General features: G+C 43.0%; 1 protein-coding gene across 5 annotated transcripts in view; it reads left to right on the top strand.

Moving 5' to 3' along the window:
* The window catches only part of RALGPS2 (Ral GEF with PH domain and SH3 binding motif 2), a 342,255-nt gene that overhangs the window by 189,962 nt on the left and 134,797 nt on the right, over nt 1-17,496 (top strand). For all 5 annotated transcript variants that reach the window (XM_077453154.1, XM_077453152.1, XM_077453150.1 and 2 more), the window contains one exon: nt 7,628-7,754. In XM_077453154.1, coding sequence (XP_077309280.1) covers nt 7,628-7,754 — 127 coding nt within the window. The remainder of the gene's footprint in view (nt 1-7,627; nt 7,755-17,496) is intronic.

Raw genomic sequence — 17,496 nt, 5'->3', positions numbered from 1 at the left:
GCCTATCTCATTTCTTGAGGTGCTAAAATGTCAGGGCAGTACAAACCCCCCCAAATGACCCCATTTTGGAAAGTAGACACCCCAAGGAAATTGCTGAGAGGCATGTTGAGCCCATTAAATATTTTTTTTTTTTGTCCCAAGTGACTGAATAATGACACACAAAAAAAAGTTTACACAAAGTTGTCACTAAATGATATATTGCTCACACATGCCATAGTTATATGTGGAATTGCACCCCAAAATATATTCTGCTGCTTCTCCTGAGTACGGGGATACCACATATGTGGGACTTTTTGGGAGTCTAGCCGCGTACGGCACCCCGAAAACCAATCCCTGCCTTCAGGATTTCTAAGGGTGCAAATTTTTGATTTCACTCCTCACTACCTATCACAGTTTCGAAGGCCATAAAATGCCAAAATAGCACAAAACCCCCCCAAATGACCCCATTTTGGAAAGTAGACACCCCAAGCTCTTTACTGAGAGGCATGTTGAGTCCATGTCATTTTATATTTTGCCACAAGTTGCAGGCACAAAGTTGTCACTAAATGATATATTGCTCACACATGCTATGGGCATGCTATGGGCATAAGTGAAATTACACCCCAAAATAAATTCTGCTGCTTCTCCCGAGTACGGGGATACCACATGTGGGGGACTTTTTGGGAGCCTAGCCGCGTACGGGACCCCGAAAACCAAGCACTGCCTTCAGGATTTAAATATAAAACGCTACCAAAAAAAACTGTTAGCGATCGCAGGGATCAGGCCTGACTCTGTGAACGCTGCAGTTATGTGTTTAGTGTTTTGTAAGTGACAGTGATCGATCGATACTGCACTTGGGTGGGCTGGGCGGAGGGGCAAAACGCAGGTGCCAGCAGGTATCTGGGCTGATCCCGCTAACAATGCGTTTTTTTGGAACCCTAAACTGCTGAGGGCGCTAATATAGATCAGATCAGATATTGATCTGTTCAGATTCTATACCACTACGGGAGGTTTATGCTTTGTGCGTGGGTGTTAGCGGTACTGGCACTAACCTAGTGCTGCGTGGGGCGACGCAGACCCTGACCCTAAAACCTAATTGATATCACCCGCCGGGTGATCAGGGGGTTAAACCTCTATTGGGTAATAAATGGTGGGTGCCCTGATGCTATAAAAAGCAAACTAACTAACCAGAGTCACCCGTAACACTTATACGGTGATCACTGGTGGAAGGGTTAACTAGGGGCAATCAGGGGGTTAAAATCGTTATTAGGTAGTATATGGGGGTCCCTGGCGCTATATTAAAAACCTGATGGGGATCCTAAATAACTAACTGGCTAACCAGCGTAACCAGTGGTACTTATACAGTGATCGCTGGTGAAAGGGTTAACTGGGACAATCAGGGGGTTAAAAGCATTATTGGGTAGTATATGGGGGTACCTAGCGCTATAAAAACCTGGCGGTGAACCTAAAAAAATAACTAGCTACTTAGTGGCATCAGTGACACTAATGCAGCGATCAGAAAAACGATTGCTTAGTGACACTGGCAAAAGGGGTAGAAAGGGTTAACTCTAGGGGCAATCAGGGGGTTAAACCTTTATGGGGGGGGGTAGGGGGCTACCCTGGACCTAACACTAACTGCCCTGACACTTTTTACTGTCACAACTGACACTAAATTCAGTGATCAGTAAATAAATGATCACTGCAATCAGTGACACTGTGACTGGGAGGGGGGGGGGGGCATTTGTGTGCCTATGTGTACCTACATGTCAGTGTAGTGTTGGTGCACACTTACTTACTGACCGCCCCGAGGAGAATGACATCACTTCCTCCATGCCTGTGTTTACTATACACAGCGGGGGAAGCTTCTCATTCGCCAGGAGCGATCGAGAGGAGATGGCCAGAAACCAACGGCCATCCCCTCATCCTGGATCGCTCCTGCAGCGAAACGGACTGCTGCATCCAGCAGGAGGGGGTCCGATCGGACCCCCCACCCGCTGGAATGCGAGCACGTACATGTACGTGCTTGTGCCTGTCGGTGCCATTGCACCGACGTACATTGCTATGCGGCGGTCCTTAAGTGGTTAAGACAGTCTTCCAGTCCTCTAATTTGGTCCAGAATCTAAATAACTTATGTGATTCAGTTAATGGCAGCATTGTTTGGCTAATTACAAAGCACTGCATGCATTTTTCTTCAGTTATAATCAATTATGTTTTAGTTCTTCTATGGATTGTGGAAAGCCTGCATGGCTTAACTGTACAGAGGCGATTGTGGGAAAATGCCATTTCAGCATTTTGGTTTTCTCAGACTTTGCCAAATGATGGCGCTTCTATATGGTGTTATAGAATTGCAGCTATCACCAGACTATCCGGTGGTTGAGGGGCTTATGAGCACAATCCTTTAAAAGATCTTTGCATAAGCAAGTTGATCACCCTAAGAATGCATGTCTCAGAGTATGGCAAGGAAGTACTTTGAGGCCTCCAGTAACAGGTTGTCTTGAGGGCCAAAGCAAGGCAATCTGTCATTAACACTGACAGCCAAGTTGTTTCGGAACTCCTATAATTGTGCAAGCCATGTTAGTACCTGAATGTGGCCTTTTATTAGCTTTTTGTAGTATTTTGTAGTCTGGAGTGTGAGGTAGATGCCGTTTAAGGAGCCAATCTGTTCATGTGCTGGAAAGAAGCATGTTTATAGGAGCAGAAAGCAGTGTGACTGAAATTGAAGTCATTGCTCTTCTGCTTTGCCTTTCACGGTTGAGTCACAGGCTGGGACAAGTCCTGGATGACCTGGGATTAGAGGAAGTGTGGTCAATGATGCTGGCCATCATACTGAGGACATCTAATGGCAGAAAAAAAATACTGCATGTGAAATCATTGGGTTTAAGGTGAACAAGCTTAAACCTTTTCTGCTTTAATGTTTTCGTTTATATATTTATGGATTTATCTTCTACTTTATTTATGGATTTATCTTTATTCTACTTTAGACAGTGTTTTCTTTGTCATACATCATGGGACACAGAGGCTAATATTCATTACCTGCTGGTTTATACTTCATCTCCAGGTTTATGGGCACTGCAAGACCAAAGGCCTTTAGACGGGAAGTGATCCCCTATATATCCCATACAGGAAGCACTACAGTTTTTAACCAGTGTCTGCAAGGTGGATGGCACGGTTGTTTGAGCTCTCCGAGCTCTAGGTTTCTAGTCCCACAAACGGTTCTTAAATGAATCAAGAGATTGACCGATCGGATCCATTTGACACAGGCTTGTATGCTTCGATAACTGGTACCTAAGCTTCTCAAAGCCGACTCAAGATCCTGCAAGATTTTGCCTGTAATACGTCCTGGGGGCGCTGGACCCTGAGGTGGAATCCTGGACACCCACAGCGCTAAGGCATTCCTGCAGGGTGCTGTACAGTTCCAAGGGAGTGGACCCTAAACATGAAAAGCCTACCCAGTCCTTGAAGGTCCTCAAGTGACATGAACCTGCCAGGAAGGGTGGAGATTGGGCGGTTAAGTGAAACCTCTTCAATTATTGTAGGGTGTCCCAGTGATTGTAACAATCAGTCACGCTAACAAGAGGCTGGACACCTGTGTGTGGTGACCATATGGGGGAGTTTTTGCTGTGGGTGTTTGCAAGTTGTACCTTTTTTGCTTGTCTGGCTGTTTTCTACCTGTATGATGGCGCACAACGGTGCGCCATTCTGCCTTGGTTCGCTATGGCGCACGTGCGTTAGCAAGAAGTTTTGCCGGCCATGGCTCTACATGGCTTAGCCGCATGTGTACCGTAGCCTTTATTTGGGCGCACAAAGATTTGCATCATACGTGAATACAGCCACGCCCGTTTTCCGGAACTGCACACACAGAACGTTTTGGCTCGCAGCCAGCTTATTTAAACTGTGTATGCCAAGCATGCGGTGCTTCCAGAAGGCAGCTGTGGGATACAGAGTAGACTCTGAACCAGGTATTCGCAGTGGTTCATGCAAGTCACCAGTTGTTGCTTGACGGGCTAAAGGTGCTTAGCAGGATTGTTGCATTCGGGCTTGGTGAGCACTATTAAAGGGTCTCCCTTCTGACGTGTTAATACTACACCCAGGTACTCCCTTTTTGTGGCTAGTAAATGTCTTCAAAAAAGAGGAGCGGGACTGACACTACAGTGAAGGGCACACCTATGTCATCAGTAGTTCCTGAAGAACCTAGTCATATCCCTAGTGTTGTATCCCCTGAAGGACCAGAGGCTTCCGGGTGATCTGAGCCGATGGCCTATCTGTGATTGTGCCTACAGTCAATGCTACTGCTTCACCCTTTATCACGAAGAATGAACTGTCCTCAGCCCTAGCCGGGTTAGAGCACAAGATTGCTGGTATGATTGTCTCCATCCCGCAGTGTGGCAAGAAGACCGACAGAATCTTGACTTACGGAAATTGTTTGTTCTGCCTTTAAGTTGCCTCTTGCAGAGGTTACTGAGCCTCCCTGGTCCTCTTTGGGACTCTTCAAACCTCAGGGACTGCTTCCTCAATTGTCTCAGCGCCAAGGCAGTTCTGCCCCCAACAGGGTGCTAGTACCAGGGGCAAGGCCAGGGACAGAAAAAGCCCTGGGTCCAAAATTCTTCTAAACCCAGCACCAAGCCCTCCTTTTGAGGGGACGCCCCCACTCCATCGGTTGGGGGAAGGCTGCTGCGCATTGTGTACATGGGTCGCCTCAACTATATCCTACGGTTACAAGCTGGATCTGCAGGGTTTCCCCCTCGGGTTTTTGAGATCCAGTATTCCCTTGGATCCTCCAAAAAACGTATTGCTTCAGGCACTACTTCATTTAGTGCATCAAGGAGTGATTGTAGAGGTTCCTGTATCCGAAAAAGGCGCAGGGTTTTAATCAAACCTCTTTACTTTCAAAAACCAAACTGGGACACAAGGCCCATTTTGGACATAAGATCCCTGAACCAGTATCTACTGATCCAGTCCTTTTGGATGGATTCTGTCTGCTTAGTATTTGCTTCACTCTAGATGGGAAACGTTCTAGCCTCCCATAGATATAAAGGATGCGTATTTTCACATACCTATCTTTTTAAGCCTCATTAGAGATTCCTGTAATTTGCAGTAGAGAAATGTCATTTTCAGTTTGTGGCTCTACCCTTTGGGCTTGCTACAGCTCCCCGGGAGTTCACAAAGGTCCTAGTACCAGTACTGTCTTTTAAGGGCCCAAGGGATCTTGGTGCACAGGTATCTGGACGACCTCCTGCTCAGAGATCACTCACTACAGGCTTTAGAACAGAGCATAAACATGCACAGTGTCGTATATGGAAAGTTTAGGCTGGATCATAAATACGGAAAAGTCAACCTTGAGACCAGCTCTAAAGTATTTAGGTCTGATCCTAGATACGGTCCAAGCAAGAGTATTCTTGCCACCCACAAGGATCTGTGCCCTAAAGGGTCAGATGCATCAGATAAGGGACACCAGACAACCCTCCATTCAGCTCTGTATGAGTCTTCTTCTTTGAGGCGGTGCCCTATGCCCAGTTCCATTCCAGGCCACTTCAAGAAGACCTCTTGTTGGCTTGGAACATGAGAGGACAAGCCCTGGATTATATAATGTTCTTATCTCCTCAGGCACGCTTAAGCCTCAACTGGTGGTTCCAAGATCAGAACCTGTGAAAGGGAAGATCCTTCCTACCAGTAACTTTGAGAGTATTGACTACAAATGCCAATCTCCCAGGCTGGGGAGCGACCCTAGAAGAGCTCACAGCTCAGGGGAAATGTTCAAGGACAGAACAGATCCTGCCCATCAATGTCCTGGAATTACGGGCAGTACGACTGGCCCTACGTTCCTGGACAGTGGAGCTTCAGGACTACCCTATCGGGGTTACATAGTAAGGTTGAATAAAGACACCAGTCCATCCAGTTCAACCTGAGTGTCTACAATTGTCGCTAACCCTGTACATTGCACACTCACATCGGTCCCTACCCTCTGGGAGCCCACAATCCAAGGTCCCCATTCCTATACTAGGGCCAATTTTGGACAGAAATCAATTAACCTACCTGCATGTCTTTGGGTTGTGGGAGGAAACTGGAGTACCCGGAGGAAACCCATGCAGGCACCAGCCTGGCCCAGAAAACCCTGGTTCCTGGAGTTTGAGAGACTGACAATAGATGGTCCATGGATACTTCCATGTCGCCCCTATACTGGCTCAAGGTCCTATAATCCGTCCCCAATTTATAGTCTCTAAATTTGACGGCATGGCTATTGAAGCCAGGGTGTTAAAGGACCTTAGCATCTCGGACCAATGGTGTCTACCCTAGTGAATGCTGGAAAGGCTGTCACTAGGAAGATCTATCATAAGGTCTGAAAGACTTCTATTGCTTGGTGTGAAGCCAAAAAATGGCATCTTCGGAAATGCACGATTGAGAGAATTCTCTTTTCTACAGTCAGCTGTGGAAATCAAATTGGCTTTGAGTACAATCGGAGAACAAGTTTCGGCCTCATCAGTATTCTTCCAAAGGCCTTTAGCCTTGGGACTTGAACTTGGTGCTGTCTGTGTTACAGAAACAACCATTGAGCCTATCAAGGAAATTACATTAGATTTGCTTTCACGCAAGCTAGGCTTCCTGATGGCCATCACCACGGCTAGAAGGGTGTCAGAGCTGGCTGCCCTTTCATGCAGGGAACCATACCTGATCCTTCGCAACAACCGGGTCTTGTTGCGACTTGTACTGACCTTTTTGCCCAAAGTTGTGTCGAACTTTCATTCAACTCAGGACACTATTTTGGATGTTATCCGGGAAGTCGAAGTTTATTTGTCTAGATCTGCGAAAACTCCCCTTTTGTTTTTTGTGTTTTTCACCAAAAGGACCCAAGAAGGGGCAGGCAGCTTCCATTGCCAATTGGGTCCATCAATTGGTCATTCAGGCCTATGGTCTGAAACGTAAAGCTCCTTCCTTTTTAGGGTGCGAGTTCATTCTACCAGGGGTGTACGAACCTCCTGGCTTTTCACCATCAGGTATCTGGCTCAGATGTGTAACGCTGCTACCTGGTCTTCAGTGCATACGTTCACAAAATTTTATCAAGTGGATGCTCGAGCAGCCGAGGATTTGGCTTTGCGCCGCAATGTACTGCGGGCTGCTGTATAAGGTCTAATGGCTATTGTTTGGCAGGGTTTCTCCCCTCCCCCCAAGGCTATTGCTCAGGAACGTCCCAGCAGGTAATGAATATTAGTCTGACTCTGTGTCCCATGATGTATGAAAAAGAAAATTGTTTTTTTCGTCATACTGTAAAATCCTTTTCTTTGAGTACATCATGGGACACAGAGGTCTCTCCCCTCTTTTTGAGGATTCAGTGCTTGCTACAAAACTGACATACTTCCTGTATGGGAGGGGTTATATAGTCTAAAGACCTTTGGTCTACCAGTGTCCATTCACCTGGAGATGAAGTATAACCCAGCAGGTAATGAATATTAGCCTAACCGTGTCCCATGATGTAATCGAAGAAAAGGATTTTACAGGTAAGTATGACAAAATCCTATTTTTTTTTTATCACTAAACTCAAAGTAAGCAATTTAGCACAAGGACAGATATTCCTAAATATGGTTGTATGTCTATTCGTTTTCTGAATTATATGACCCATATGCCTAATAAAATTATTTATATTTCATTTCAGCTTTTGAGTCGGAAAGACAAGACAACTTTTGAGAAACTGGAGTATGTAGTTAGCAAAGAAGATAATTACAAACGCCTAAGAGACTATATCAATAGCTTGAAGATGACTCCTTGTATTCCATATTTGGGTAAGATTTTAATGTTTTTTTTTTTTTTTTGTTTTTTTTTGTGCTATTTTATGTTTAACAGGGAGGCTCGGTTCATACAGGGGCGACTGCGATCCGACTTCAGGTCGCCCCTAGTCGCCTCAGGTCGGACAACATTTAAAAATCAATGTAAGTGAATGAGAGCCGTCTTAATGCACGCTACTGAAGTCGCCTCCGACTTCAAAAGAAGTTCCTGTACTACTTCAATCCGACTTGTAGGCGATTTGTACCCATTGATTTCAATGAAGGTCGCCTCCAAGTCGGATCTCTGTCTATACGGAGGAGACTTTGACAGAATTATTAGCTCTGAAGGGGGAACTCCACACCAAATTTCTGAAAAAAAATTGGCGTGGGTTCCCCCTCCGAGAGCATACCAGGCCCTTAGGTCTGGTATGGATTCCAAGGGGAACCCTCTACGCCGAAAAAACGGCGTGAGGGTCCCCCCCAGATCCACACCAGACCCTTATCCGAGCACGCTACCCGGCCGGCCAGGAAAGGGGGTGGGGACGTACCAGGCCGCGTGCCCTCAACATGGGGGGGGTGCCCAAAGCACCTTGTCCCCATGTTGATGAGGACAAGGGCCTCTTCCCGACAACCCTGGCCGTTGGTTGTCGGGGTCTGCGGGCGGGGGGCTTATCGGAATCCGGGAGCCCCCTTTAATAAGGGGGCCCCCGATACCGGCCCCCCATCCTATGTGAGTATGGGGTACAATGTACCCCTACCCATTCACCTGTAAAATAAAGTACAAAAAAAAAACACACAAGATAAAATAATTTATTGCACAGCTCCGGGGGTCTTCCGTCTTCGGGGGTCTTCTCGCCGGACTCCTCCGCTATCTTCTTGTAGCTCTTTTACTAGCGGAGGAGCCCGGCATTCTTCTTCGTCGCCGCGGCCTCTTCTTCCGATTTGGGGGGTCTTGTCCCCCTCTTCGGTTCTCCGGTCACAATCCTTCCCTTTTTTATGTTTGCGTGCAACACATTTTTGCAAACCAAACCAGATAATCCATGTCAGATTATGATGCATCAGAGCTGTTGGGTGCACAAGTACACAAGATATCCCAAGTCACAGAATTATTTAGTATGGGTCTTTGGGTTTGTTGTGACACATCACATTGGTTGAAGTTTGTACATATTAAAGTCCTTGTGATTTAGTAGCAGAGTGTTAAAATGTGGGGTGTAATTTAAACCTATTAGTGTAAACTATATTTGTTTTTGTAGCCTGAGGGCACATTACCCAACTGTCCAGCTCTGCTATTAAAATACAGTAGTTGGGAAAATTACAGCCTAACAAGTTTTGTTTGTAGTTAATTTATTTCAAATCAATAGACATGCAATAGAATTAGAAGTTGAAAGAGGAGGTTTTGGTAGGAAATAAGTGTGGGTAGGGGGTTGGAATGAGCTCCAGTATGTTGGGCCCAACATTTTGTTGCTATATATTGAATGGCTGATTGAAATGATTCCAAAGGTAATATTGTATCCACAGTGATTTCATATTTAGTCATTGAGAATAGTTGCTTATTTCTCTTCCAATACCTTTTTAAGCAATTCTTTTATTTATTTTTTAATTTTTTTTAACTTGTGCAATTGTAGGCTTTGTGGGCCACCAGTCTTTTCCTATAATTTGAAAATAATCTGTGCAATCCAATACTATATCAATGAAATTTATTTAAAAATTCCAGAGGTTTGGATGTAACATACGTATAGGACAAGGTTTTCACGCATATGGCTTCGTCCTGCAATCATCGCTGCATCTAAGGATCCTGTGATTCTATACGACACACTCGATTCCTGCTTCGCACTGCCTATACTGCCATTTTTGTAAGTGCAGTACTATACCCTTTTTCTAAATGTGAAGTTTTAAACGGAGAGCACTAGATCTGTGTTTTTTGTTCCTGCATGTATGATGTGGTGATTGGAAATCTAATGATCCATCCATCTGTGTAAGAGGCATTTGAAGCGGCAACATTTTATCTTCATCCCCAGAGCTGGAAAAACTTGGTGAGACCTACTGTTAATGCAGGGCTCACGGCAGTGAGGCGAGAGGCTAATCTACAAGGGTGGAGGATTCACACTTTGCATTGCATGCCTCCATTGGTGTTTGGAGTGGATTCAAATTGGATATAACGTAGTTTTCCTTTCCTTTGATATTTTTGGATATATTATTATTATTATTATTATTATTATTCAGGATTTATATAGCGCCAACAGTTTGCGCAGCGCTTTACAATATGAGGGCAGACAGTACACTTACAATACAAATCAATACAGGAGGGATAAGAGGGCCCTTCTCGTTAGAGCTTACAATCTAGAAGATATATTTTGGACTTTTTTTTTTTTTGTACATGTATTTTTGCACAATTATTTGCAAATGTTATCGTTTCCGTCTTTGATATTTTTGGATATACATTTTATTATATATATATATATATATATATATATATATATATATATATATATATATATATATAATATATATTGGATTTTATTTTCCACAATTTGTTTGCACTTTTATTATATTGTGGTAATTTTTTGTAGGTTGCGCTACATCATTCTATTGTATATATTTTCCTATAGTTTGGCTGTAATGAAGATATAGAAATTTAATCCAACATTTGACATTTCCCTACAATCATTGCAGGTGTATATGAAGGGTGGGCATACAGTATCTAACGGTGTAAAGCAAAGCACTATTCTGAGCACAGTTTGGTAATGATCATTGACTGGCCTTTGGGGTCACGTGGACTTCATATATGGGGGGAAAATAACCATCTTGTTTTTCCACCAATTGAAACATGTTTGAAAATATTTGTGCAATGCAGTACCAATCGTTCCCTATCCAGTGGGAAAAAAAGGAATAGGAAGTCATAACTTGTGTTAAGATTATATCTACCAGTTAGTTTGGTCTGTAGGAAGACTAAGGTGAGAGGATGGGAAGGTGTCATTTCACTTTTTGCCCTCAGAGGCTTCTGCGTCTTTGTGGCCAGCCTAACTATCCAGAGTTTTCTCTGAAAATACTACTGTATACACACATGCTGGCTGCCAGGAAGAGAATATTAGATTATCATCCACATTGCGGTTAGAGCTGCTCCTTAGCGGCTTTCCTTTTTTTTTTTTTTTTTTACAGTAATATAGCCAGTCATCCTGTATACATTTCTCCTAGCAGGAATCCCCAGCAATACTCTGGGCTCCTCTTAACAGAGTTCTTGGCAACCACACGCAAGATAAATTTCTTCTCTTCTTTTTTCCCCAGTTTCAGCTTTATTTCCCTGTGTGCATTCTCTCAGGACTCTCCTGGCTCCAGCTTAACACATATCGGTTTTCTTGGAAAGGGAGGTCAGAAGACTTCTTCCTTGTGATTTACACTATTTACTCTGCAAAACTACTTTCCTTGTAGACACTTGCAGTGTTATTACTGTCAGTGCTATTACTTTACCTTTGTCACTTAATTTAGCCCCTTGTACACCATAAAACATCTAATGGCACATTAAAGTGTGTGTGTGTGTATAATATATACATACACACACATACTCGAGTATAGTCCAACCCGAATATAAGCTGAAGCACCTAATTTTACCGCAAAAAAAATGGGAAAACAGATTGACTCGAGTATAAGCCTAGAGTGGGAAAATGCAGCAGCTACTGGTTAAACAATGCCCATTTCAGCTTAATTGTGCCCATTTGCAGTGTCACTGTGCCCATTTGCAGTCGTACATTTCATTACTAAAACAGCGTGTGTAACAGTGTGTCTCCCACTGTGTTATGCAGTCTGTTTGGCCGTCCATTGTAACAAAGCCCCGCCTCCTCCTTGTCTCTGATAGACGGAACACTGATACAGTTTCCCAGCATTGTATCAGTGTTCCTCTAGCACGGACGAGGAGGTGGCAGGGCTTTTTTTTTTTTTTTTTTTTATACAATATACGGCCGAACAGACTGCATAACCATGGGAGAGACATGCTGTTTTTTTAATGAAAGGTACGGCTCACTTGAGTATAAGTCGGGGGGGGGTTTGGGGGGGTTTAAGCTCAAAAAATTGACTTAAAATCTCGGCTTATACTTGAGTATATATAATTTATATTATATTGTCAAAAGTATTGGGACACACCCTTTTTTATTTATTTTTCTCTTTAGAAAGGAAGGATGTGTGTGTGTTTATGAAAAAAGAAAAAAATATTTACATAAGGAAATACACATTCCAGCATAAAAAAATAACCTTTTTTCCCCTTACATACAGCAGCATAATGTTAAAGAAGTATAATGCAAGACAGGCTTCAGCACTATTCAAATCTTGGACAGTTATCCATTGCTATGCAAGGTGATGGCCCTTTCTCAACCCAGTAATGTGGTTTAAAGAAGTCTATCCAACACTAAATCTACCATAGATAATCCTTGGATGTTCAACCAAGGTGCCCACATCCGATAAAATTTACCTGGTCGGCCCCAATGTTGAAATATACATTTCAATAATCTTAGGGTGGCACCCATTTGGGTTATCCATCCCCGTAGCATAGGAGGCTCAGTTGCCTTTGTGTTGGAGAATAAGCTTACAGGCTTAGAAAAGAGCTCTGCCAATTGCTTTTATTGGGTTGTCTTCAATAGGGAGGTTGTCAAGAATACCAAGACTACATGTTTTGGGGTGTTGTGGGACATTGACTTTGTTGATGGTTGTGTGGATTCCTATCCAATATAGGTGTAGCTTTGGGCATCGCCATAATAGATGGATGCAATCCCCATGGTCTCTCTAACACCTTGTACACTCAGCACAGTCACCTATGGGATGCCTGCCTTTACATGCACGTGAACTTTAATGGCATCCCAGCCTTAGTCCATAGGGTTCAATATTGACTTGGCCCACCCTTTGCAGCTATAACAGCTTCAACTCTTCTGGGAAGGCTGTCCGCAAGGTTGAATTAGGATTGTGTCTATAGGAGTGTTTGACCATTCTTCCAGAAGCGCATTTGTGAGGTCAGGCACTGATGTTGGACGAGAAGGCTTGGCTCAGTCTCTGCTCTAATTCATCCCAAAGGTGTTGAGGTCAGGGCTCTGTGCAGACCAATCAAGTTCCTCCACCCCAACTTGGTCATCCATGTCTTTATGGACCTTGCTTTGTGCACTGGTTTGCAGTCATGTTGAAACAGGAAGGGGCCATCCCCAAACTTCCCACAAAGTTGAGAGCATGAAATTGTCCAAAAGGTCTTGGTATGCTGATGCCTTAAGAGTTCCCTTCACTGAAACTAATGGACCAAGCCCCGGCCCCTGAAAAAAAAAACCCACACCATAATCCCCCCTCCACATAATTTGGAACAGTGCACAAAGCAAGGTCCATAAAGAAATAAAGGAGTTTGTGGTGGAGGAAATTGACTGGCCTGCACAGTCCTGACCTTAACCCGATAGAACACCTTTGGGAATTCGAGTGGAGACTGTGAGCCAGGCCTTCTTGTCCACATCAGTGCCTGACCTCACAAATGTGCTTCTGGAAGAATGGTCAAACCTTCCCATACACACTCGTAAACCCTTGTAGACAGCCTTCCCAGAAGAGTTGAAGCTGTTATAGCTGCAAAGGGTGAGCCAAATCAAGATAGAACCCTACAAACGAAGACTGGGATGCCATTAAAGTTCACGTGCTTGTAAAGGCGGATGTCCCAATACAGGGTAATATGCCCTGCCTCACAAATAATTCAAAAATGGTTTGATGGACACAGCCATGAATGTTGACTTGGCCTCCAAATTCTTCAGGTCTCAATCCAATCGAGCATCTGTGGGATGTGCTGGAAAACCAGGTTTGATCCATGGAGACCTCACAACTTTCAGGAGTTATAGGTCTGCTGGTGACGGCTTGCTGCTAGATATAACAGCATATCTTCAGAGATCTAGAAGAGTCTGTGGGTCATGATTGCTTTGGCGGGGGGGGGGGGGGGGGGGGGTGGTTGGGTATTTCTGTGTGCGTACACACACACACACACACACACACACACACACACGTGCTCATAAGTTTACATACCCTGGCAGAATTTTTGATGACTTGCCCATTTTTCAGAGAATATAGCTGATAACACAAACTTTTCTTTCACTCATTGTTAGTGTTTGGCTGAAGCCATTTATTATCAGTCAACTGGGTTTACTCTTTTTAAAACTTAAGGGCAACAGAAGCTCCCCAAATGACCCTGATCAAAAGTTTAAATACCCCAGTTCTTAATGCCATGTATTGCCCCTTTTAACATCAATGACAGCTTGAAGTATTTTGTGGTATTTTTGGATGAGGCTCTTTATCTACTCAGATGGTAAAGCTGCCCATTCCTCTTGGCAGAAAGCCTCCAGTTCCCGTTCATGGGTTGTCTTGCATTAACTGCACGTTTGACATCTCTCCAGAGTGGCTCAATGATATTGAGGTCAGGAGACTAATATGGCCACTTCAGAACTTTCACTTTATTCTGTTGTAGCCAATGACAGGTTGACTTGGCCTTGTGTTTTTGATCATTATAATGTTGGGATGTCCAAGTACTTCCCATGTGCAGCTTCCTGACGAATGCAAATGTTCCTCCAGTATTTATTGATAACCTTACTGCATTCATCTTGCCAACAATATTGACCAAATTCCCTGTGCCTTTGTAGCTCACACCTCTCCAAAACATCAGCGATCCACCTCCGTACCTTTCATCATAGGCCTTGTTGACGACTCTCCAAATGTAGTGTTTATGGTTGTGGCCCAAAAGCTAAATTTTGGTCTCATCACTCCAAATGACTTTGGCAGGTTTGAGGCTCGTCTCTGTGCTGTTTGAGATTGGCAAATGATTGCACTCTGGTTTTTTTTTTTTTTTTTTTTATGTAGATTTTACATTGCGTCCTATCTTTTTTGGATTTAGGGTTATATAAAGATTTGTTGACTTGGAAGACATTTCTTTAATTGGACAAGAGTGCTTCTAATAAAGCTTAGTAACTTGTTTAAGTTATGTGCAGGTCTCAAGTTATGCAGTGTTTGGATAGACAAACTATCCAATGCTAAATTAAAACTATGGGAACATTTAAAAAAAATGTATATAATGCACTTAGTATTTCCACAGCATTTTTCTCGTTCCCTTTTGTATCCAATTATTATTTTTTTATCACCTGTCCAGTTATAGAAAGTTCCAGTCTTGGCTGCCAAATGATCTGAATAGTTTTCAATCAACCATTAACTGTAGCAGACTGGATGCCTAGCTGCCTGTAGTACACAGAAGAGGGAGACAACCTCCTTACAGCATTAGGAGCTGGTAGTAATCTAATTAAAGACGGACGAAGAGCAGAACCTGGCAAGATCAACCAGTATTTAAAGAAACATTTTCACACTATAAAATAAAAATTACACACAACTACATTTACCAGGCAAAAAGGAGCTAGTCAAAAATACTTTTAGCTTGAGTTGTTGGATGTGGACATTTGAGAAAAAAGTTCACGCAGGAGTTACTAGAGCTTTCCTTTGGCAACACTTTGTCCATTCCTTCTCCTTCCCCATTACTTCTGTCCACAATATGCTGGCTGTACACTGTCAATTTTTTTTAATTTTTTTAAAAATTTTTTTTTTGTTTATCCCACTGAACCGATTCCTTCATCCACACAAATGAGGTAGATGGAGGAATCCCCACATAAACCCCTTTTTCCGAAGACATTGTATTCTGACTGTTATGCCCACCACTGTCGGAATATACTAATAAAGAACTTGTTTCCAACTTGTCCTTTCCACAGGAGTTGACTTCTGTCATACAGGGTCAGACACACACTGATTGAAATTCTTCCGGTCCTTATTGAACTGGCAGAATTCTGATCAGTGTATGGCCATATTTACTATCCTGACTGATTTACTGCTGTTTAAACACAGTTGGATTGCTGGACTGGATTTTATTGCTGGGAGCCAGCTGAATTCTGGCTAATTGTTCAGTTTTCCTACTTTATATCCCACTGACCAGTCTCGGACTTCTCATCTTACATAAAGCATTTAAGCACATGGGATCATTGTACATGATTTTGGGGCTTGCCCAGAAGTTGTTTAAAGAATTAATGAATTGCTCTCTAATCGTACAGGGCCAGTGATTTATAGGATAGCTCTTCGGCAGGGAGGCTGTCTCTTACTAGAGTTAGTTGGATAGGAGTCATGCCTGTCTGCAATATAAATTATAGCAATCCGGTGTTCATTATACTTTCAGTCTGTATTCCAGACTCCTCAGCCTGCACTGTGCCAGTTGCAATCAGTGTCTTGTACTCTTGCCATCACATTGTTTAGTGGCTTGTTCCATTAAAAGAAAAAAAAATACCTTGTGATTGGTTTATGGATGGCAATAAACTTACCACTTTGGGCTAAGCCCTACATAGTAAACTTTGATCAGCAGGGTAGGTATGCTTAGTTAAAAGGTATAAGTCTTATTCTGGTTTCTTGTACATCTGTTCATTCACTGGCAAGCTAATATTGCAGTGGATCTGAAAATAATTAAGGTTCTAAAAAATAGGAACAGATTTTGCAATGAATGACATGGAGCCCCTACGCTTTCCTCTAACAAAGAGAAGGAAAGTTTGAGCATTGGGCAAGTTGACATCATTGTGTTTTCAATAACGCTATTCCATCTCAGAGGTGGTACTATTAAGGTAGATTCCGCATGCTATTTTCTTTGACCCATATCATTACAGCACACGTTGTTTGTCCTTGAAGCTGTAGGCCTTTCACAGGGCATACTGGCTCATATTTATATTAACATTAAAAACCCAGCTATCATATCATTCTTTTCAACACCAATTTTCCCATAAGATTATTTTTTTTGGGGTATTTGTAGCATCGCTATATATATATATATATATATATATATATATATATATATATATATATATATATATATATATATAATATATTAAAAAAAAAATTCGAATGTGTATATTAGCCCCTGCCCTCAAGGAGCTTGCAATCCTAAGGTCCCCATCTCATATTCATGCATACGCATACTTTGGCCAATATAGACAGGAGCCAATTAACCTTCCAGAATGTCTTTGGCGTGTGGGAGGAGACCAGAGTACCCAGAGGAAACCTTTGCAGGCACAAGGAGAACATGCAGAATCCAAGGATCTAGTGTTGTGCTTGAGACTTGAACTGACAACTTTGGTGCTGCCAGGCAAAGGTCTATGTAGATATCAAAAAGCCTTGTTGGCCACTGCCCCAGAAGCCTCAGTGCTTTCACTCAAGCATCACCCCATAGTGCTCCTTTTGCTCTAGCCCCAGCAAATACATCAAAGGTCGGAACAAACCGTAATTACTCCCACCACAGTTAGAAAACACCTACCTAGAGAAAACTTAACCCCCTGATTGCCCTCTAGTGTAAACCCCTTCCCTGCCAATGTCATAAGAATGTCCTAGAAAGAATAGGACTTGACATGGAGGGAGGGAGCTTTGTTGAGGACTTGACTGAAGAAGCCAAATTTGCTAGAAAGTTCCAATTGCAGGTGAAAAAAAGGGAAAATGCTGCAAATATACATTCAAAATATTAGATTTTGTGTGTTTGTATCTTTTTGGTGACCGGGTCTTTTTAAAAAGGCCTGATGAAGTTATTTTTACTCCGATATTGACTTATTATTCAAACTTTCAAGGCTGGTTGGAATCTGGTGGCTGAAAAGGTTTGTTACCAGAGCGCCTATTCATAATATGCTAGTTCCATGGCTGTAATGCTGATCCATTGGATTCAATACTTTGTGTTACTAACTTGGAACAA

Source organism: Lithobates pipiens, unplaced genomic scaffold (assembly GCF_037356315.1).
Source record: "Lithobates pipiens isolate NorthernLeopardFrog02 unplaced genomic scaffold, aLitPip1_a1.2 Scaffold_23, whole genome shotgun sequence".
NCBI lineage: Eukaryota > Metazoa > Chordata > Amphibia > Anura > Ranidae > Lithobates > Lithobates pipiens.
This window is presented reverse-complemented; position numbering and strand designations above follow the sequence as displayed.